Source organism: Acinonyx jubatus, chromosome C2 (genome assembly GCF_027475565.1).
Source record: "Acinonyx jubatus isolate Ajub_Pintada_27869175 chromosome C2, VMU_Ajub_asm_v1.0, whole genome shotgun sequence".
NCBI lineage: Eukaryota > Metazoa > Chordata > Mammalia > Carnivora > Felidae > Acinonyx > Acinonyx jubatus.
In genome coordinates, this window is record NC_069384.1 from 139,866,086 (window position 1) to 139,889,708 (window position 23,623).

Here is a 23,623-nt window from a genome sequence, read left to right on the forward strand (position 1 = left end):
TCTATAGACTGTTCAAACTTTTAAAAAGCTTAAATAATAAAAACAAAAGCAACACTTCAATGTAGTTGATAAAAAATCTGAAAAACATTGTGGGTTGAGAATTCATAAATGTAGGGAAGTGTCAAGTTTCACTTTAAGTTATGTCATATAATCATAACTGTTATCACGTATACACAACATTCTAATTAAGAAATCAGTCATTTCCATAACGTTCTTCCTTTTGTACATTTGTGTTCTCAATCACAATGTTGTATTGCCTTTTTAAATTTTTCTTTTAATTATATACAACAGAAAGAGACTAATTCTTGAGAAGAATCTCAAAGTTTCAATGTTCCATTCACTGAATACTAGTACTTTATGATCTGAAATGGACAATTTAATAAATAAAAGATCAGATTTCATCTGAAGTTCCAGGGTTTAAACTTCTAGTCAAAGATCTAAGCGTAGGACACAGCACATACTTGGTGCTCAATAAACCCTCTACTACTGAAGATTTTGTCTCTAGTCTTCCCAGCATAAACCAAAACCATACCAAGTGAATGGTGACTGGATACCATACTATGGCAATCGTCAGACCAGTGTGAAATCATTTATGTGCTACCAGTATAGTTCCCGGGTTGTACACATGCACCTCACAAAGACCACCACCACGAGTAACACCCTTTAATGGCAGGCTCAGAAAAAAGGCCAAGGAGACTGAGCTACCTTCTCACACCTGGAGTCATTTCTCCAGGCCCTGGTTGGGTCACACTGGCAAAGGGCTCTGTGGTGGGTGTGCACTGCAAAGTCCTGCACTGTATCTGTTCTGCGGATGAACAGAAGACTTCAGTCTCCAAACAGAGAACTCGGCACCTTTACAGCAGCATTAAATTTAAAATTTAGGGGTTGGGTTGTTTGTTTTGGAATTTGCTTTTAAAAGCTTCTCTGAATGTCTTGTTCTGCAAATGATTACCTTTTCTTGTGCTTCTTTCCAGGCTTTCACTGGGTCAGATTCATAACCTCTCTGGACTAACATTTGAATCAAATCTTTCTTTGACCTATTCTCTATGTGAGGGAAAAATAAAGTTAGGATCAAGAAAAGAGATTCAATTTGTATTTGTTTATATTCTACTGATAAAAATGTCTTCTATTAATAAAGTTTTTTTTCCATTTTAACTAATGTTTAAATTTTTAAAGGTTGCATCTTACCTATGGTAATTTTTCCCTGTATCTTCTCTAAAATGAAACGGGCTTGATTGTTAAGCTTTGTAGATTCTGCTCCCAACATTCCTACAAGCCACTCCTTACGTAAACCGTAATAACTTAATCGTAAATCAAAGAATTCTTTCAAAATGTCTTGCACAGTTTCATATTTCTTGAGACATCCCATATGATCAAAGAGTACCTAAGGAAAACACAGTTTTTGAAGATGACATAAATCCGTACTGGTATTTTTAACTTGTAGGACATCTACGGTATTTAAAATAACTACAACATACTTAAATGAACAGACACCACCGCTAAATGCTTGTTAAATAGAACCAAAATTATTAAGTAAATATTCCTTTGGTGACTCCAAGAAACATTCAATTCTCAAAACTATGACAATATTTAAAATAATTCTGAAAGATAAATAGGTCCTTTAAAAAAAGGTTCCTACTCAAAATGGCTATGAAACCAACTAAGAAATTTTTTTCAAACTAAAAATAAATGTTAAAAGTTTGTTTACAAATGTTGAGTTCACAAATGTTCAAGTTCTCTCTCCCCCATATACCTAATAGAGGTATATTTGTCTCTTTTTTGTTTTTTATAATCATGCTATAATCCATTCAAACTTCCTCAATTTGGAGGAAAATTTTACTTCTTCTCTATCCTTATTCTCCTTTTTCCATCTGCCTTTCTTAGCAGATTATGGCAGTTTGTCTCAGCCACTGTGCTATTGGACTTTTTCTCTTACTCTATTTTATGTCTAAAAGCTAATTTGGAATGGAATGAGGGTTACTCATACAGGCTCACTTTCTACCTTTCTCTCCAATTACATATAAACACAAATATACAAGTTTAGTAAAGCAGATTAGAGCTGTGGGGAGAGAAGTACTCCACAATTAAAATGCTAACAGAGACAGGAATAAGGAACATGAAAATCCTGCACCAATCATTCTCGTAACTTCTGGTCAGTGTACATATCCTCTGTGTTCAAGCCCAGATGCACAAATGCAGAGTTGGAATTAAGAGTAGTGGGTAATAGGAGAGGAAAAGGAATGTACCTCTAGATTCTTCAGCAAATATATAGGGGGAAAACCATTCAGACTTATTATAGCCACAACCATCATGAAGCCAATCGCAAAATCCAACTCATGGCATGGAAGAAACATTAAATTAATAGTAAATCTAATCAATTACCATGGAATTACAAGTAAGAGTAGTTTGAAGTTTAAAAACTTTATGTAATCCAGCAGCTTCTGCTTGTGCTAGCTTCTCTTCAGTCATTTTCACCACAAATTTCACAGTTGTATCAGTATGATATTCTTTATAATCAGAAATTAATGCTGGTGTTTTATCTGTTCCATTTAGCATAGGTTCCAAAACCTGTTCTTTGTATACCTACAAAAGATATAAAAGTAATTCTTTTCCTGACACACACTTGCATTCTCATACTGTAAGTCACGCAATTCTTAAAATATTCCCAATTCTGGTGGGAAAAAAAGAAAAATGCCGTCTCTGTCATCTCCTGCCCAGCATCTATAAAGGACAATATATGGGGGGTCTCAGTGGTGAAAGAAGATACACAGTAACGGTTCTGATCTGCTCATACACCAAAGCGCAAGGAAAGGGCTAAGAGTATGAAGAGGATGACATCAACCACAGCTGACAAGAGATGACAACGCATATATACTTTTAGATCTTAATAGCTGATACTGACACGGATTTATTGACCATATTTGTAAGGGTTCAAAGCTAGCTTAAGTCATTTTACCTTTTAAGGAAATTAAACTTTTAAATTACTACTTCAAATTCAAAGCACAAATTCAATTTGGAGGGGTCAAAAATGTATACAGGAAATTTTAAACACTGTACAAACTGAGGACAAACAACGACGGAATCATATTCTTACCAGAAAGCATTACATAACACACTGCCCTCCTGACAGGCAGCTCACACACGTATACTGACCTGTGTCCAAGTTCTAACTGGAAGCTCTGTAATCTCTACTGTGTTTCTATCCACCACAAATATTTCACCACTGACTGCATATTGATTTTGACCAAGTTCTTGGATCGTTCCTTTAAAGTTTTTGTAGTTTGGAAGCTGCAGAGAAAAATAAAAATAACTCAAGGCACTGACTTGACTTCTCTCTTAAATGCCTATACCACACTTGAATGCCCCTTAGTCTACGGTCTACTGCTACTGACAGATTAACATGACTTAAACTAAATTCCTCACCCTCAATAGTCTGTCTCCAAATAATCACTCAATCCTGAATTCACAACTTCTGTTAATATAATCTCAACATCTCCAAATGTCAAAACCTTAGCTTCATCTTTCCTAGTCTTCTTAGGAAATTTTTTTTCAGCCTATTGCCTCTATCCCTCCTTCTCCCCTAGATTAATAATCCTTCCAAATCAAACTCTTTGGATGTTATATTGAAAGCTTTCCACAACCCACACCCAATCTGACTTTCTACCTTTTCTCCAATGATGTGCCTTCCAGGCCACTACTCTTCTTCCACACTCTGTTTAAACATTTTGAATACTCTTACAATATATACATATATCTATATACACGTAGAGAGAGAGAGAACGCGCACGCGCGCACATGAAAAGCAAATATTGACCAAATAGACTGACTTAATATTCTAAAATGCATCTGAAAAAATTAAGACACAATAATCATAAAACATTTTTTGCTTCTATTAGAAATATTTTAGAGTACTTTAAAGTATTTAAGGGGAAAAAGATTTTAAATCATACTTTTAGCCTAATATTTTGTTTGATTTTAAAAGAACGAAATAAAACTTGGAGAGAAATACATAAAAATATTTTGTTTCCATATGCTGGTTTTATTAAGTGTTTTTTTCCTCTGCTTATTTACATTTTCTACAATGACCACTATAATTTTTTAATTTTTATATTAGAAATACAATTTTAGGGGTCCCTGGGTGTCTCAGTCAGTTTAAGCATCTGACTTTGACTCAGGTCATGATCTCACAGTTAGTGAGTTCGAGCCTTGCGTTGGGCTCTGTGCGGACAGCTCAAAACCTGGAGCCTGCTTTGGATTCTGTGTCTCCCTCTCTCTCTGCTCCTTATGGGCTCATGCTCTCTCTCTTTCTCTCTCCTTCAAAAATAAACAAACATTAAATAAATGTAAAAAAAAATACACTTTTATTTAAGTGTATCTTTATAAAGGGAAACTTCCAAATGATTTTAAATCAAGTCAAAAAAGGGAAGACATCTTTTTAAGAAGTTTTTCTTGGAGAGAGTTTGGGGCAAAATAAGCACAGTGGATGATATAAGGACAAAAATAAAAATTATGAGGATACATTAAAATATATACAATGTGTTAAGTGTCCTTACAACTCTGATAGGATTTATTAGTTTGAGAACAAAAACAAAGTTGCGTATAATTTTGTCATGAAACTATTATTCTCTACATAATTTAGATATTTAAAAGCCTGAAATGAGTTATTTTTAATTTTCAATAAAGTTTCTCCCCATAATCCTTATTCTCCAGGCTTTTTCCAAAGCTTCTACTTTTTACCATAAGCACATATCAAGTTACACACTAATAAGGTCTTTATTGTCTACAATATGTTCCAAAATGAAAATGGTTCCAATACTTTTCTAAAATGACTAGACTTTGTAGTTTACACATTATCATTTGTTAAATAAACAATATAAGCAGGAAGTTCTAAACAATTACCATAGGATGAGGATCCAAGCCATCTAGCATTCGTCTGACGTTGTTCACAATTTCCCTAGCATCATAGTTGGGTAGTTTACAAGCCCATCCAGTGCCAATGCCCTCAGCACCATTTATTAAAACCATGGGAATTATAGGAATATACCACTCAGGCTCTACACGTTGATTATCATCATAAAGGAATTTAAGCAGGTTGTCATCCACAGCAGGAAAAAGCAGTCTTGATAAAGAGCTAACGAAAGGGGGAAAAATATGGAAAAATGGCTTGGTTTTAGGAAATAAAACTTTATACATAATTAAAGACTATATTTCAAAAAGAGGAATGCATTTTTTAAAATATTTGATTACATGTACTTAACCAATTTACTAAACTTATTACCAAATAGATTTTTCAGGCAGAAAGCCAGAATAAAATAGCCCTATTTTACTTATGTGCTTACTTACTAGCCTACTTAATTTCTTAGTATTAGTAAATAATGTTTTATGGATTGCCTCTTACTCTGACTAAACCCCAAAACCCCTCCTCAGCCTATAAAGTAAAGTTGGATCAGAAAACATCCTTACATTAATTAGGACTGGTTTCACCAATAACTCCCAAACACTGAGATCAAAAAAACTTCATTCTGTTTGCAATCAAATAATTTGGAACGTTCGCCCCCACTACAGTACCCAATCATTTCCATATTACCATTCTGTTAAACATTTAGTTACTTCCCATAGAAACTTCAAATAGAACTTTACACCACCGTATCAGCAAAAGCAAACTGTTACCTTAACATTGTGAAAATATAACGAGGGCTTGCAGCATCTTTGCCACCATGAAGCCGAGTTCCAAACTGACCAATTGGCTGAAGCAAGTTAATGTTGTTACTTCCCACAAAGTTCTGAGCCAAATTCACAATAGTCATCATCAATGCTTGCTACAACACAGAAACAGAATATGACGTTAATATCCTAAACTTTGCATACATATTCCCTAATTGTTATTAAAGTCCAAATTCTTGATTCTCTTACACATTTCCAAAGAATTTATAAAAGAAAAAATACTTTATTATGCTTAATTATCATTCTTCATGCCAGTAAGTACAGTTCTCAGTTGATTCCAATCTTAATGCTTACCTCTCCATGATGATAAGCAGACATCTCAGCAACAGATCCAGCCAACTGGGCAACTTTTACTTCACGTTTATCATTCCTCTTGAAACAGGTAAATAAAACTTTACGTTGGCCTGGTTTAAAGCCTATTTTTAAAAAGAACAATGCCTCTTTTAAAAATATTACTTGAGATATAGTTGCAATGTTTCTTTTAATGACAACAATGCTCCATATATTCAAGAGAAAAAAGCAAAGATAACAGTTTCCTTTTGAAAAATAACTAAAATTGTTACCTGAGATTTCCTAACAGAATAAGTACATAGTAACATGATTTTACACCATCTCAGTCTATTCCAAAAGTGAAGTACCATGTAAAAGCCCACCTGCTGGTGGTCTTAAAGAACTGCTCAGTGGTACCAAATTCCTTTCACAGGAGTTGCCAAACATCCATACACCCAAATGTCAGTTGTAACTAAAGTAGCAACAAACCATCGATGATCTTGAAAAGTATATTATTAGAGTATCCCAAATCAGAAACCCTTATAAAGAAGAGATGTGTTATGGCAGTTAAGAATGCAGGCTTTAGAATCCCACTAATCTGTATACTCTTCTCAACTTGTCCATTTACCATTTGACTTTTTGCAAATTACTAAACCAGTAAGCCTCAGTGTCCTCCTCAGTGTAACAGAAATAATTACCTTTCCTAACAGAGTGATCACAAGGATTACATGAGATAATGCAAGCAAAGTATTCTGCTTCCTTATCATTTTTCTTGCTCTAGATCAGTGAACATAGTAATAAGCTTTTTCAGTATAGGCTAGCTATCATCATCATTGTGGACCCAGAGCAGGTAGAAACAAGAGGATGACAAAATATGGCCACTTTCCTTGAGAATTTTATAATCTGAGGAGGCAAAATTGACACAAGTAAAATAACAGGCACACAATAATGGAATAAAAGTTTAGGCATCTGAAACCAATTTGGACTGCAGTTGTTAGAGAAGACTTCACAGAAGGGATGTAACTTAAAACTGAATTACATGGATGGGTAAAACCATCTGCTATTAGCTGAAAACCCAAGGAACACAAAGATCAACTTGCTAAAAGTTATAAAATGAAAATTAAATGTTTCTAGATAGAAGACAAAAATCTGCTCTAACTACTGGGTGCCAGTTTCTAAAGATTTTTTGGCATAAGTTTTTGGGTACTGAGGTATAAAGGTGTTTTTAAAATTTAGTCTCAGGGGGTGCCTGGGTGGCTCAGGAGGTTAAGTGTCTAACTCTTGACTTCAGCTCAGGTCATGATCTCATGGTCGTGACATTGAGCCCCGCATCAGGCTCTACGCTGACAGCACAGAGCCTGCTTGGGATTCTCCCCTCCTCTCTCTCAAAATAAATAAAGAAGCATTTTTTTTAACGTTTATTCATTTTTGAGACAGAGAGAGACAGAGCATGAATGGGGGAGGGTCAGAGAGAAGGAGACACAGAATCTGAAACAGGCTCCAGGCTCCGAGCTGTCAGCATGGAGCCTGATGCAGGGCTCGAACTCACAGACTGAGAGATCATGACCTGAGCCGAAGTCGGACACCCAACCGACTGAGCCACCCAGGCGCCCCAAGAAGCATTTTTTAAAATTAGTCTCAGTTAAATATTTTAGAATTTATCAAAATCTGATTTTACTTTTTATTTTTAAAAGTCTGCAATCTGGGGCGCCTGGGTGGCTCAGTCAGTTAGGCGTCTGATTTCGGCTCAGGTCATGATCTCACAGTCCGTGAGTTCGAGCCCCACGTCAGGCTCCGTGCTGACAGCTCAGAGCCTGGAGCCTGTTTCAGATTCTGTGTCTCCCTCTATCTCTGACCCTCCCCTGTACATGCTGTCTCTCCCTGTCTCAAAAATAAATAAACATTAAAAAATTTAAAAAAAAAGAAAAAAAAGTCTGCAATCAACTTGAGTTAAAACTTTCAAAACTTTGCCCTAATTTTCCTAAAAAACTTTTTAAAAAGAGTTTAAAAGATTCTAAAGAATCAAGGACTATAAAAGATTTCAGTCCTACCTACCAAAAGATCTCAAAAACAAATTCAGAATTTTAAAATTCATTGTAAGAATGGCTTAGAATACATGATATTAAGAATATACTCAATAACTACATACAAAAGTGAGAAAGATTTTCAAACAAAAGCTACTTACCATCAACAAGAGATGGTATAGATCTTTCATTGTCGGAGTTTGAGAAGAGAATCAATTCTTTGTTGATGAAATCATTGTAAGTCAAATGCTTTGTTGCTGTACCATACAAAAATTGCTAAGAAAAAAGTTACACAGCAACACAGTCATTAGTCCTGCATGACTTTTAGTTTCTTTCTTCCCCCAGACCACCACTCTTTATGACTAACCTCTGGTAAGCCATGTAACCTACGCTGTCTCCGATCTTCCATAAAATTTGTTAACCATTCTTTTCTGTCATCAATCTTCTTCTTACTGAATGCCTGAAAGATTCCAGGTAACAATTTAAAATATTAAAGATTAAATGAATTTCATTATACCATTAAAATTTATAATGGCAAATAACTAATTATTAATTGCTCAGAAATTAAGGGTTTTTTTTTTAAATATGCTTCTGTCCAAGATATACTTGAACAGAAGTCTTTTAATTAAAGAACTCTGAAAGCACAGCTTAATTTGTGTGTGAGACTGGGCTGAAGAAACACTAAGATTAACTAGTTTGGGCATTTGAGTTCAAAAGAGACTTATCACAGAAAACCAAGACTAGAAAGAAAGGTGTGGCAGGTAGAGAGATGGATATTAGGAAAAAAAATTTTTAATTAACTTGATTACCAAAGTAATGGCAGCATCATCTTCAGGGCCAGCATATCTAAACAAGATGCGGTGCCTTTCCATATCAGCAAAATATTCCTTTGCTTCTTTAGCTGTACTGGTACCCAAACCTGCACAATTTAAAAAATAAAGTTGAAAATAATCCAGACAGAGAACAACAAATACTATATGATCTCATTCATATGTAGAATCTAAAAAAGTTGAACTCACAGAAAGAGAACAAAATGGTATTTGCCAGGGGCTGGGGAGAGGGGCATATGGGGAAAGTTCAATCAAAGAATACAAACTTTTTGTTATAAGGTGAATAAATTCTGGGGATTTAATGTATAGCATGGTGCCTATACTTAATAATACTATATTGTATACTTGAAAATTACTGAGAGAATAGATCTTAAATGTTCCCTCTATAAACAGAAAAAATTAACTATGTGAGGTAATAGATACATTGACTGTGGTAATCATTTTCCAATATATATATCAAGTCATCATGTTGTACATTTTAAATATGTATAATTTTATTTGTCAATTATTCTTCAATAAAGCTAAAAAAATTTACATGAATTGTGAACATTAACAGTTGTTTAAACCTATTAGGTTAAGAGCTGATAGGATCAAGCTGGCAACACCTGTAGCAATGGGTCAATCTTAACAAAGAAAACTCAGATATTACAGGCCTCTTGACATAAATATACAAAGTCACCTATTAAATGTTTTTGCCACATAAATCTAATCCAAATCTATATAAAGCCTCTGATCTAACTACCAATTTTTTAAACAGAAAATAAGGGACAAAGGAACATACTATATATTTAATGAAATTACAGTGATAATCATCAAAATTCAGAATGCAGAAAATTATACAGGACAAACAATCCGACCTTTTGAACAAATGAACTGCAAGAAAAAAAAAAATGCAAAGAGAAGCAATAAATTAAGAGTTAACAGATTTATCAAACCAAATGCAACCTGTGGACCTTGATTGGATCCTAACTCAAAAATAATTCTTTTAATAATTAGGAGATTTTTAACACCAACTGAATATGTAAGGTTATTAAAGAACGGTATGATAATGAAATTAGGGACATTTTTAAAACATTCTTTTAGAGACACATACTAAAGTATTATGGAGGGGCACCTGGGTGGCTCAGTCGGTTAAGCATCTGACTCTTGGTTTCGGCTCAGGTCATGATCTCACGGTTCGTGAGTTCAAGCCCCACATCGGGATCCGCTCTGACAGCATGGAGCGTGCCTGGGATTTTCTCTCTCTCCCTCCCTCACTCTCTCTGCCCCTCCTCTGCTCTCTCTCTCAAAATAAACTTAAAAACATTTTTTTAAATAAATAAAGTATTATGGAAATAACAGAACGTCTGGAAGTTATTTCAAATTAATGGGAAGGTGAGAAGAGTTTTGATAAACAGGATTGGCAATGGGATGGTGACTGTTAATGTGCATGGGAAGACCATCATACCACCCTCTCCACTTCTACAAAATTTTCCAAAATAATTCTTTTAAAATCAGCAACAGCTATTTTTGTAGTCTAAAACAAATTTTCAAATTATTTTATAATGATCTCAAAACATATTTATGTCAGTAGTAACATCACAAATAAGTATTTTAAAATACAGACCTTTGTAGTACTTTATTTTCCAGGCTTTCTGGTTTTCTATATGTTTTTTCCACTCGTCAAATTCAGGAATACTATAGAAGGAAAGTTCCTGCTTATTTTTGCTAGCCTTAAATTAATAAAATAAAAAAATTAGTTTTCTGCTATTCTTTAAGACAACAGTATAAAAATATATTAATGTAAATAGTACCTTTACAATAGGAGTAATGAACTCTTCAAGAAAACCATGCTTCAAAAGTGATGGCCAATTGTGATGGATGAAATTAATAAGCAGGCCTTTTATGTGAGAACCATCTTGATCCTAAATAAATGTTAGTACAGAGTGCTATAATAATTTTATGAAATAAAATTACTTATATAATCAAATTTTCAAAGGTATGAATGCAACACAGGTAAAATTCCATTCAAATTTTGGAACTGCATTTTATAAAACAGTAAAAATTATCCTTTAGATCATCACAGTAAATATTTTCTTAAAATTCAAATAATGAATATGGCTAGTTATACACTAAATCTTCTTGTCATTACAAAATATACTACCGTTACATGTTTTATATAGATTGGGGGGGGTAATTATTCTTAAGTGTTTTATTTTTTTTTCAATGCCCATCACCCACTTTCCCCTCCCTCCCACCCCCCCATCAACCCTCAGTTTATTCTCAGTTTTTTAAGAGTCTCTTATGGTTTGCCTCCTTCACTCTCTGTAACTTTTTTTTCTCCTTGCCCTCCCCCATGGTCTTCTGTGAAGTTTCTCAAGATCCACATAAGAGGGAAAATATATGGTATCTGTCTTTCTCTGTACGATTTATTTCACTTAGCATAACACTCTCCAGTTCCATCCATGTTGCTACAAAAGGCCATATTTCATTCTTTCTCATTGCCAAGTAGTATTCCATTGTATATATAAACCACAACTTCTTTATCCATTCATCAATTGATGGACATTTAGGCTCTTCCCATAATTTGGCCATTGTTGAAAGTGCCGCTATAAACATTGGGGTACAAGTGCCTCTATGCATCAGCACTCCTGTATCTTATATAGATTTCACTAAAATAATGATTTAAGGATGGAAATACATAAAGTGTAGTAATCCACGGAGTACAGGTATTCATAAGTATTCTCTTGATATAAAAACAGCCAAATTTTTGCTTAAAACTATACAGCAGCTTTTTCAGTGGAAGATTTTCTCTACAAATGTTTTTAATTACAGTACCTGAGACATGCAGTTGGATGCATACGAAATTCTTCCTTTTCAATTTTCTGGCTCATTCCTAATTATTGCCATTTTACTATTCGAGTCCTACTTTTTGCACATCCCAAATTATATCATCATATACAAATATTAACCAATATCCTAAGTGGTTAAGATGGCAGAGTAGTAGAGGGATCCTATGCTTATCTCTCCCTCGAACACAGATAAATATCAAATCATTCTAAACACCCAAGAGATCAATCTGAGGACTGAGAAAACAAACTGCACAACTAAAGGGAGAAAAGAGTCCACATCATGGAAGGTAGGAGGTGCCGAGACGTGATTTGGGGGAGAAAAGAATCGCGGGTGCTGCAGAGGGGAGGAAGCCCTGATCATGGAGAGAGGAGCGGGGTAGGGTGAGAGAAAGAGAAAGAGCATGCATGCACAGGAGAGAGAGAGCTCAAGCGAGCGAGAGCTCGTGAGCACACAGCACATGAGGCTGCACAAGAAAAAGCACTCCCCCAAAACCACTGACTGAGAAAATGAGAAAGGCTGATAATCACAAGTTTTTACAAGCAACAGAGCCCAAAGTCTGGATTTCTAGAAATCTGTGCTTTCTCCAGGGTGGAGCCTGGCAGACACAGCGGTACTGCTGTGGAGAGGTCGGGAGCGAACAGCGAAGTCTGTGGATCCTCTGGATTGCACTGGGAGAGACAGTTCCTCTTCTTGGAGTGTATTTGGGAGAGGAGGCACTGCCTCTCAGAGGACAAGAGTCGGCAGGTGCCACTGAGCTGCCCTGTTCATTAGCACAGGAGCAGAGTAACCTGCTGAGGGCAGCTAACCTGGATGCTGGTGCTAACAGAGAGGTCCTTTTGTCCCCACCCATCAGCACTGATGAAATTCAGTGAGCAGCACAGTGCCCACAATGGAGGCTTGAGATGTCTACACCAAGCTCCGCCCCTCTGTGCTCTGCAGGTACTTTTTCACTAGGGCAGTGTGCCTGAGAGTCAGAGAAGCAGCACAGTGGGCCCCTCCCCTAGGAGACCAGCACACCACCACCACCACCCCCCACACTGCACACACCAAGTCTACTGACCACAGAGTGCTGCAAAGCTTCAGCTCTAAGGGAAATAGGATCTAGCTTGTTTTAACAAATAGACCAAAACACACTTAGTTAAAATTCACCACACACGGGACAAGGTCCAAACAGTTCCCACTGCAGGCAAGGAGAAACTCTGCAGCCGATTGACCTAAGGGAAAGAACAGCCAAAACACAACAGCCAAGTGCATACAACATACATCAGAAACACTTCCTGAAGCACCAGGCCCTGGACAATATACGAATTCTTCTTAAAATAGCCATTACTCTCAGGGCCAGGAATCATAACAGGTTTTCCTAACACACAGAAGACAGAGACCTAGACAAAATGCCAAGACAAAGGAATTCATCCCGAAAGAAAGAAGGGATCGGGGCCAGGGAATAATCAAAACAAATATAAGTAAGATTCCTGAAGCAGAATTTAAAACAACTGTAAGGATACCAGCTGTGCTTGAGAAAAGCATAGAAGACACCAAGGAATCCCTTATCACAAAGATAAAAGACCTAGAAACTAGTCGATCTGAAATTAAAAATGCTATAGCCAAGATGCAAAACTGACTGGATATAATCACAAGGATGGAAGTAGCACAGAAATGAATAGGTGATATAAAAAATAAAATTATGGAAAATAATGAATCTGAAAAAGAGGAGGGAAAGAAAAATACTGGATTATGAATGTAAACTTAGGGAACTCAGCAACTCCATAAAGAGTAATAACATTCACATCACAGCAGTTCCAGAAGAAGAGAAGGGAAATGGAGCAGAAGGTTTATTTGAGCAAATTATAGGTGAAAAGTTCCCTAATCTGCGGAAAGAAACAGACATCCAAATCCAGGAGGCACAGAGAACTCCCATGAAAATCAAAAAAGCAGGCCAACACCAAAACATATGATGGAAAAATCTGCAAAATACATAAGAGATAAAGAAAGAATCCTGGGGGCGCCTGGGTGGCGCAGTCGGTTAAGCGTCCGACTTCAGCTCAGGTCACGATCTCGCGGTCCGGGAGTTCGAGCCCCGCGTCGGGCTCTGGGCTGATGGCTCAGAGCCTGGAGCCTGTTTCTGATTCTGTGTCTCCCTCTCTCTCTGCCCCTCCCCCGTTCATGCTCTGTCTCTCTCTGTCCCAAAAATAAATAAACATTGAAAAAAAAAATTAAAAAAAAAAAAAAAAAGAAAGAATCCTGAAATCAGCAAGGGAAAAGAAATCCCTAACCTACAAGGGAAGACAAATAAGGTTAGCAGCAGATGTCTCCACCAGAAACTTGGCAGGCCAGAAGGGAGTGGCATGAGATATTCAACGAGCTGAATGGGAAAAATACTCAGCCAAGAATACTTTATCCAGCAAGGCTGTTATTCAGAATAGAAGGAGAGATAAAGAGTCTCCTAAGCAAAAATTAGAGTTTGCGACCACTAAACCAACCCTGCAAGAAATATTAAAGGGGACTCTGAGTGGGAAAGAAAGACCAAAAGAAACAAAAACTACAAAGGAACAGGGAAAATCTCCAGAAACAACAACTTTATAGGTAATACAATAGCACTAACTTCATACTGATCAATATCCACCCTGAATGTAAATAGACTAAATGCTCCAATCAAAAGAAACAGGGTGTCAGAATGGATAAAAAACAAGACCCCATCTACATGCTGCCTATAAGAGACTCATTTTGGAACCAAGACACTTCCAGACTCAAAGTATGGGGATGGAGAACCATCTATCATGCTAATGGACGTCAAAAGAAAACTGGAGTAGCCATACTTATATCAGACAAACTAGATTTTAAACCAAAGACTAACAAGAGATGAAAAAGAGCACTATATAATAATAAAGGGATCTATCCAACAGGAAGATCTAACAACTGTAAATATTTATACCCCCAACTTGGAGCACCCCAATATATAAATCAATTAACAACATACATAAAGAAACTCATTGATAACAATACAATAATACTAGAGGATGCTAACCCCCTACTTACAGCAAAGGACAAAGAAAATCAACAAGGCAACAACGGCTTTGAATGACACACTAGACTGGATGGACATAACAGATATATTCAGAACATGTCATCCTAAAGCAGAATACACGTTCTTTTCCAGTGCACACGTAACATTCTCCAGAAGAGATCACACACTAGGTAACAAATCAGGTCTCGACCAGTACAAAAAGACTGAGATCATACCATGATTATTTTCAGACCACAACTCTATGAAACTTGAAGTCAACCACAAGAAAAAATTGGAAAGACCACAAATACATGGGCGTTAAAGAACATCCTATTCAAATATGAATGGATTAACCAGGACTTTAAAGAAGAAATAAAAGAACACATGGAAACAAAAGAAGATGAAAACATGACAGTGTTTAGAATGCAGCAAAACCGGTCCTAAGAAGGAAGTATATAGCAATATAGAATATGTAGCAATATAGGCCTAACTCGAGAAGCAAAAAAAGTCTCAAATACACAAACTAACCTCATACCTAAAAGAGCTAGAAAAGGAAAAGCAAGTGAAGCCTAAAGCCAGCAGAAGGGAAATAATAAACCTTTGAACAGAAATAAATGACATAGAAACAGACACATGAAAAGAGGCTCAACATCACTGTTCATCAGGGAAATACAAATCAAAACCACAATGAGATACCACCTCACACCTGTGATAACAGCTAAAATTAACAGCATGGTAAACAACAGATGTTGGTGAGGATGCAGAGAAAGGGGAACCCTCTTACACTGTTGGTGGGAATGCACACTGGTACAGCCACTCTGGAAAACAGTATGGAGGTTCGTTAAAAATAGAACTAGCCAATGACCCAGCAATTGCACTACTAGGTATTTATCCAAAGGATATAAAAATAGTGATATGAAGGGGAATATGCATCCTGAAGTTTAAAACAGCATTATCAACAATAGCCAAGTTATGGAAAGAGGCCAAATGTCCATCCACTGATGAATGGATAAAGAAGATGTGGTGTGTGTATGTGTACACACACACACACACACACACACACACATACGGAATATTACTCAGCCATCCAAAAGAATGAAATCTTGCCATTTGCAACAACGTGGATGAAGCTAGAGTGTATTATCCTAAGCAAAATAAGTCAGAGAAAGACAAATACCATATGATTTCACTCATATGCGGACAAACATAGTGGAAGGGAAATAAAAAATAGAGGCAGGCAAACCATAAGAAACTCTCAACTGTAGAGAACAGACTGAGGCTTGCTGGAGGGAAGTTGGATGGGGGATGGGCTAAATGGGCGATGGGCATTAAGGAGGGCACCCACTAGGATGAGCACTGCATATCATATGTGAGTGATGAATCACTAAATTCTACTCCTGAAACCAACACTAAAATATATGTTAACTAGAATTTAAATAAAATCTTGAAAAAATTACTGCATTGATTAATCTTTCTTGCTTATAAATCTCACCATTTCCACTCAACTTTTAGGTAGGCTTCAACCCCATAATACTACTACAATGTGTTCTACTCTTCTCATACTTAGTGCATTTAAAAACATTTTTAAAATAACCAAAAACACCACTTTCCAAATAAATCAGAAATGTAAAATGTGTTTCACACAAGCAGTACCATTAAATGTTTTCTCCCCCACTTTGACGTACAATCGTTTTCACTTTTACTTTCTTGAAGTAAGTCTCATGAAACAAATATCAAAAGGGCACTCAAAAAGATGTACGTTTTAAATATGTGGCAACCTTTAAACCAACCTGATCAGTCATAATCATAATCTTCCCATAGCGTAAAGTTTTCAGCGATTCTGCATCATCGTAACTTTTCTTGTACTGTAGACCAACTATTTTGATAATATTGTTTATTTCTGCATTTTCCATGATCTGTGCAAAAAGAAAAAGAATTCAGAGTATGTTAAAAGTGTTGAAGGCCGCCTAACTGGCCCAGTCACTAGAGCATGTGACTGTTGATCTTAGGGTTCTAAGTTTGTAGAGATTACAAAATCTTTTTTTTAAAAAAGTGTTGAAATACATAAAAAGTGAGTCTGAATTTACATTTAAAAATTCAGCAATTTTAATAAAATATTAAGATATCATATATATGTGGAGATATATGCAAGAGAGAGAGAGATACCTGTTTATGGGAAGCTTCTCGGACGTTAAGAATTTTTCCCCTAAGTGGAAAGACTCCGTATCTGTCTCGCCCAATCACACCTAATCCAGACACAGCCAGCGACTTGGCAGAGTCTCCCTCTGTTAGTATCAATGTACACTCCAGGGAATGTTTGCCACCTGAGAGGTATTAAAAACGACATATACTCCAAATTCCTCAATTTTACCAGTGAGAAAAATGAAGCCAGAAAAATTCATAATCACAGTGATGACAGTAAGACTGTAAGAGTAACATGATATAATAGTAGACTTTAAATACTAATAGTATAGTTAAAATATTAAGAATATTTTATTATTGAATTCCTATCTTGAGGAAATTGATGTGATGCATGTGACAATTTTAATGAAGTAAAATTATATTCTTAACATAAAATCATATAGTCTAACTACATGTGGAAAATGAATACTTTCTATAATTGGATAAATAAAAATTTAAATCAAAATCTTGAAAAAAAATATGAACCTTACCAGCATCATTAGCATCATCCAGCTTGGGAATACCTTTGATTTTACTATACTTTACTGAGGAACACTTCTTGTTCAGCTGAGTCTGAGCCTTAAATTTCACCCAGTTCAGAATACTTTCTACAATGCCACAGTTAGAGGCCTAAAAACAAAGAACAAGCCAGAAGTTCATACACTTAGCTAAAATTAATGTAATACTTGGAATCTGTGCAGTTATATGGCCTAATGATAATAATGATACATACTAGCAAATTTTACTCTCAGTAAAGCTAACTCAGGCAGCTATATACAATAGCTTATTGTACAGAAACAAAAACATGAATAAAGAAATTTCCTAAATATGAAAAAAAACTCTATTATAATAAACTCCATGAGAAACACACACAGCTTTTGATACAAGTTAATTTTGTTAAATTAACAAGTAAAACCTGATCCACCATAAATTTAGTAGCTGGGAAATTCTATACACTGACATTTCTCATATCCTTCAAAAATACAAATCTTGAATTCACTATGACAAAAACTATTAATACATAGGAAACATTAGATGAATTCAAGAACTCATGAATAGTCCTTATGCTTTAAACAAGTTTGGCAACAGGACTCCAACATTATATATTGTGTGTCACCACGCAGGGAGTCAACGTGTGACGAGATGTTAACACAAAAAGAAAAAAGTAAAGTATCTCCAAGTTGAAGGTATTTATTTTTCATTATCCTAAAAAGTTTGTTCCAGGTGTATGAAATAGATTTCTGGAATGTCTGAGATATGGACTATGTTGCCAAATCTAAACTTAATCCTCTCAAAATGAAAAAATCTAAAATCTAAAATCAAATCACTTCATCATGAATGTCATAAGGGCAGAAATTTGCAGAAGCATTAATGCAGGGTCCTTTGTATTCAGAATTCATTATTAGATCCAAAAATACTATTTCTATAGACTTTATGCTAGAACCTGAAAAACAATTTTTGTTTTTGTTTGTGAGAGCCTACCTTTGAACTTCCCATACCAGAATGTGATAACGTTATTTCTATGGCAGTTACACGGCACTCCCCCACCAAACTATAAACTTCAAAAGAGGAGGGGCTGTGATTTACTCATCTTTATATTCCTAGTGCAAATATATTTAAAGGTACTTCACACATGCTTCTTTAATATATATTTACTTATGGTACTGCCAAACAAAGGAAGTGAAATAAATCTTGCCGATATACAACAGATTTTGAGAAATTATTAACAGCTACAAGGATCAGTTAAAAATCTAACATTATTTATTTGTACTCTCACCTAGTTTCAGAAAGTTAAGCAGTCTAAATATGTACAAAGTAAAATCGAATTATAAAATATGTAGAATATGGTAAATTTTATATTATGCAGAGGTTACCACAATTTTTTTAAAAAACTATATAAAGGTAAAAATCAGTAGATGAAATTGAAAGGAGTAGAAAAGATGAAAGCAGAAGTCCTATAAGGACCTATCTACATTTGTCAGAGGAAAATCGGGCTGGATAATGACCAATAAAAAGCTAAAACACAATTAGTTACGGGATTCCCTTATTTTATTCTTGGCAAAACAATCCAATGTTTTACAAAACAAAGTCTATCCTTAGTAGTTTTCAGAATTAAGCCATTAGTTTGCAGTATAAGTGCCTATGCCCACAGTTAGTGTAAGAGAGAAACTAATCACAAGTAGAATAAATAAATCAAGAAAACGAAATCAACTTTCAATAAAAACACACTGAAAAAATAATACAAATTTTACTCACTGCTTTAAAAAATTTTTCTGACAGTTGGCATTTGGACCCAAAACTTTTGGGCTGCAGAGTCATGTTTTCTTTCGTCTGAGAATCAAAAGTTGGATTTTCGATAAGGCAATTAATAAAAACCCATATATGGTTTTTTACCTGTTGGAAACATACCCAAAATAGGTCAACATCAGAACTGGTATTATTTAACAATTCAACAGACTATACAAAGCATTACTTACTTGAAATGGTTTTACTGATACCCCAGCTTTGTTCTTTTTCTTAACTACTTCAATCAGTTTACCAACAACTTGATCTACTACGTAATCCACATGACGTCCACCCTAAAAAGGAACAAAAAACCAGAATCCAAAATCATCTATAGTTAGGGTAACAAAATACTTACATATTCATTATGTTCTCAAATCAGCACTTAATCTTTACAACTTTGTGGAATTAGTATTACAAACCCAATTATGCAGAGGCATAGGATAAATCTCAGAATTACAGAGTGGGGATTTAAAAAATAAGGTATTTTTGGTTATAGGGCCAATTAACCAACTGCATAAAACTATACGCAAAGTAAAATCAATCGAATAAAAAAACATGGAAGTGAGAATGAATACTGGCATGACAGTGGTAACAGCACTCACAAGATTTAAAATTTAGGGACTGTGACAGCCATTGCCAGTTGTCTATCCAATGACTATTCTCCCCTTTATTGAAAGACCTAAATTTGCTTTTACCTGGCAACATGTCCAATTGAAAATATTAACCAATCTAGGGGCACCTGGGTGGTTCAGTCGGTTAAGTGTCCGATTTCAGCTCAAGTTATGATCTCACGGCTCATGGGTTTGAGCCCCGCGTCGGGCTCTGTGCTGACAGCTCAGAGCCTGGCGCCTGCTTCGGATTCTGTCTCCCTCTCTCTCTACCCCTCCCCCGCTCACACTTTGTCTCTCTCTCTCTCTCTCTCTCTCTCAAAAATGAATAAACATTAAAAAAAATTTTTTTAATATTAACCAATCTAGACTCCCTTGCAGCTAGTGGCAGCCACTTAACCCAGTTCTAGCCAGAGATGTTCGTGAGGTCTACCAGATGGGATTTCCAGGAAAACTACTGTATTCCTCATAAAAAGGGAGAGATTTAGTTGGTATATGCATTTGCCCAGCCCCTTTCTCTCTCCCTAGAACTTGGAACTGAGGCATCTTAAAGGCATGAGAAGGAAAGCCACATGCTAAGGGTGGCAGAAAAGAAAGTCAGGAAGAGCATGGTCCCTGATGATACTGGGGAGTCACAGTACAAAACTAAGAATGAGGAAAAATAAAACTTCTACATCTTTATGCCACTGTATATTAGGTATCTATTACGTAGGACAAAATGTCACCATTAACTGATGCAAAATGTGTTGACTTGAGAAAGTGATGCCAGATTATAAACACTGAATATTAACAAAAAAAATTAAAACTTGAACAAGAGTGACAAATGATCAAATCATTGCTTTAGATTATTCTAGGATATATGTTTGTATTGCCTAAGACTTTATTATGATCGATGGACAAATGCTGTTAGATGAGAACAATTTCATTTGCTTTTGAAATCCAAAAGCCTACGTAAGACAGTTCACACTCCTTAGAATGGCATATAACACGTTCCACAATCTGATCCCAAAACAGATTCCTCTATTATTCTTTTACATTCTAAACTAGGAACACAGAATAAGGAATGTGTTAACACTCTAAATTCATAAAAATGTGTTAACATTCTAAATTCATGAAACATATTCAACCATAAAAACTCAACATATAAACTTAATGCTCAGTGAGTGTTTAAATAAATTATAAGACAGCTATTTTCGTAGAAAATAAGCTTTCGTTTTCATAAGCCAATTCTAATTTCACAAAAGCAGACTTGTGGTTTTTTGTCATTGTTATTGTTGTTTATTTTGTTGTTTTTAATGAAGCACTGTTCTACCACTGACGTGGCAACACAGCACTAGCATACTTACTTTAGTTGTTGCAATACTATTTACAAAGCTGATTTGCTGGAATCCCTTTTCACTCAGTGTGAGACAAACATCCCATCTTTCATTTGCAAGTTCATGAATAACTTTCAGGGCCACTCCAGTTTCGTCCAATTTGTCTTTCACATAAAGATCTACATAACTGCGAAACCCATTTACCTATTCATTTGAAAACAAAAATAAACAATCTTAAAATTGGCAGTTCAACTAGGTGAATGCCATCAGGTACTCTTATACTTTTATTTCCCCTCAATCACAACAGCTCTTACTCTTCAGATCCAAACCTTCATGACTTCCCCCATTCTATTCCTTGATCCCTACCCTTTTTAAAAAGGAATCCATTTCCATATGTACTTGATAAGGAGAGGTTATGAAGGAACAGCTGGACAGGTGAATTATTATAAAATCTTTCAAAAGTTTAAGTTTTAAAATGACAAAGTAGACTTCCAGTTGAGTTCAGACACAGAGAAGGCTTAAAAAAATAAATAAATAAATAAAGAGGAGCGCCTGAGGGCTCAGTCGGTTAAGCATCTGACTCTTGATCTCGGGTCAGGTCAGGAGCTCACATCCCAATCTCAAGGTTTCTGAGATGGAGCCCCACATCAGGCTCTGCACTGACAGCACCAAGCCTGCCTGGGATTCTCTCTCTCCCTGCCCCGCCCCTGCTTGCTCACGCTTTCTCTTGCTCTCAAAAGAAAAATAAACTGAAAAAAAAAAATTCTTTAAAAAACAAGAAAAGAAATTTCTGCCCTTACAAGAAAATCAGACAACACACTGATTTTTCAAGAACTGTCAAAAAATTGAATTCATAGGACAGCTGGCCATCCTAAGTCTGAAGAGAAACAGGTATCTATAGAGAGACACAGAATACTAACCAATTTGCTTAAGTGAGGCAGAAGCTACCTAATGTCATAGAAGTGAAAAGGAACCATAAACAAATAGACGAATTTGACCAACTGTTGTAGGACAAATGTGGACAGTATGGGTGTGTGATGCACTTGAAGGATGTCACCATAAGCGGTTCCTACACTTACAGGCTTTTCCTCCAGAAACCCCAGCAGGTTCTCACAGGGAAGGTGAGAGAAAATCTAGAGCAAGTTCCCCACCATGGTGCTGCTGGTTGGGGGAAGAGAATAGCAACCACTGGGAATTTCACCCAGAACTGTCTCCTTTACCCTCATCCTATCCACAGAAAAGTGGGGGGGGGGGGGGGGGGAGAACCACCTTAATTTGCAGGGGGGGAAGGATACTGCTGGAGAGTATTAAAATATTACTATAGCAGGAATAAAATAATTCTACCCAGCCCTTCCTCAGCCCACCCCTATCTCATTTAAGGATAAAAAAAGAAGTTTATTTTACGGAGGAGGGAGCCTGGAGAATACTAAATGAGAATGCTGGTGGACACTTGTTGCAGTAGAGCACAACATGTAGGAGCTTAGGACAATACCAAACTGTATAATATACGTGTAACTGGAATACCAGAAGAATAGCAAAGAAATATTTGAAGAAATAATAGCCAAAATCTTTTCAAAATTAGTGACAGACACCCAACAACAGATCCAAGACGTTCAGAAAACCGAATGAAAAAAATACAGTTATCAAAAAAACAAATTGAAACCCCCATATAAACACCTAAGCATATTAAAAGAGAGAGAGAGAGAGAGAGAGAGAGAGAGAGAGAGAGAGACAAAATCTTCAAGTCAGCCACAGGGAAAAATAAACACCTTGCCAACAGAGGAAGAAGGATAAGAACTACAGCCGACTTATCAGAAACCATGCAAAACAAGAAGACAACAGAATGACATTGAAAGAAAAATATTATAAACCCCTATTTCTATATCCAGTGAAATTCCGTACCGTTTGAAAGTGAAGAAAAATACTCTTTCAAACAGAGTAAGAGAATTTATTGCCAGACCTACCTACAAGAAATTAGAGATCTCCAGGCAGAAGGAATATGATTAAGATCTGAAACTAAAATCTACACCAAGAAATTAGGAGCACTAGAAATGGCATAAATGAAGGTAAAATAGAATCCTTTGCTGTATTTTTAATTGTTCTATAAGATAACTGAGGGTGTAAAGCAGTTAGATTTAACTATAAGCTGCCCACAAAATAACAAAGCATTTACTATTTTAGAAGACACTTACAGGCAATTTCTTTCCATTAAACATGACCTTGACCCCTTTGCATGAACCAGCCAAATCATAAGCTCTTCTGGTCATGAGGGCCACAATATCCTTGTCAAGTTTTTCCATCTTAAATTTAGACAGATCTGGCTGGAATGTTATGCATGTGTAATCTTCACCATCAAAATGTTTAATTTTGGCTTCAGAAGTTTTCATCATGTTATTCATCCATGTCTTTAAAAGAAAAAATATTTAAATATTTAATACTTCTATATTTTATAATACATAAAGACTCAGCTCATGAAAACAATCATTTACCATAACTACATCCATTTTCCAGCTTCACAATAAACAAATCCTGGAAACTGATAATATCA

General features: G+C 35.9%; 1 protein-coding gene across 2 annotated transcripts in view; it reads right to left on the reverse strand.

Annotated features, from left to right (window-relative positions):
- Window positions 1-23,623, reverse strand: part of TOP2B (DNA topoisomerase II beta) — a 64,736-nt gene that overhangs the window by 17,277 nt on the left and 23,836 nt on the right. For both annotated transcript variants that reach the window (XM_027040930.2, XM_027040929.2), the window contains exons 7-25: window positions 23,268-23,480; window positions 21,106-21,279; window positions 19,343-19,444; window positions 19,122-19,259; window positions 17,357-17,495; window positions 16,851-17,008; window positions 16,475-16,600; window positions 10,642-10,752; window positions 10,455-10,560; window positions 8,828-8,937; window positions 8,386-8,478; window positions 8,180-8,294; window positions 6,019-6,140; window positions 5,671-5,819; window positions 4,900-5,131; window positions 3,154-3,288; window positions 2,383-2,583; window positions 1,189-1,384; window positions 953-1,044 (exon numbers count right to left, since the gene is read on the reverse strand). In XM_027040930.2, coding sequence (XP_026896731.1) covers window positions 953-1,044; window positions 1,189-1,384; window positions 2,383-2,583; window positions 3,154-3,288; window positions 4,900-5,131; window positions 5,671-5,819; window positions 6,019-6,140; window positions 8,180-8,294; window positions 8,386-8,478; window positions 8,828-8,937; window positions 10,455-10,560; window positions 10,642-10,752; window positions 16,475-16,600; window positions 16,851-17,008; window positions 17,357-17,495; window positions 19,122-19,259; window positions 19,343-19,444; window positions 21,106-21,279; window positions 23,268-23,480 — 2,712 coding nt within the window. The remainder of the gene's footprint in view (window positions 1-952; window positions 1,045-1,188; window positions 1,385-2,382; window positions 2,584-3,153; window positions 3,289-4,899; window positions 5,132-5,670; window positions 5,820-6,018; window positions 6,141-8,179; window positions 8,295-8,385; window positions 8,479-8,827; window positions 8,938-10,454; window positions 10,561-10,641; window positions 10,753-16,474; window positions 16,601-16,850; window positions 17,009-17,356; window positions 17,496-19,121; window positions 19,260-19,342; window positions 19,445-21,105; window positions 21,280-23,267; window positions 23,481-23,623) is intronic.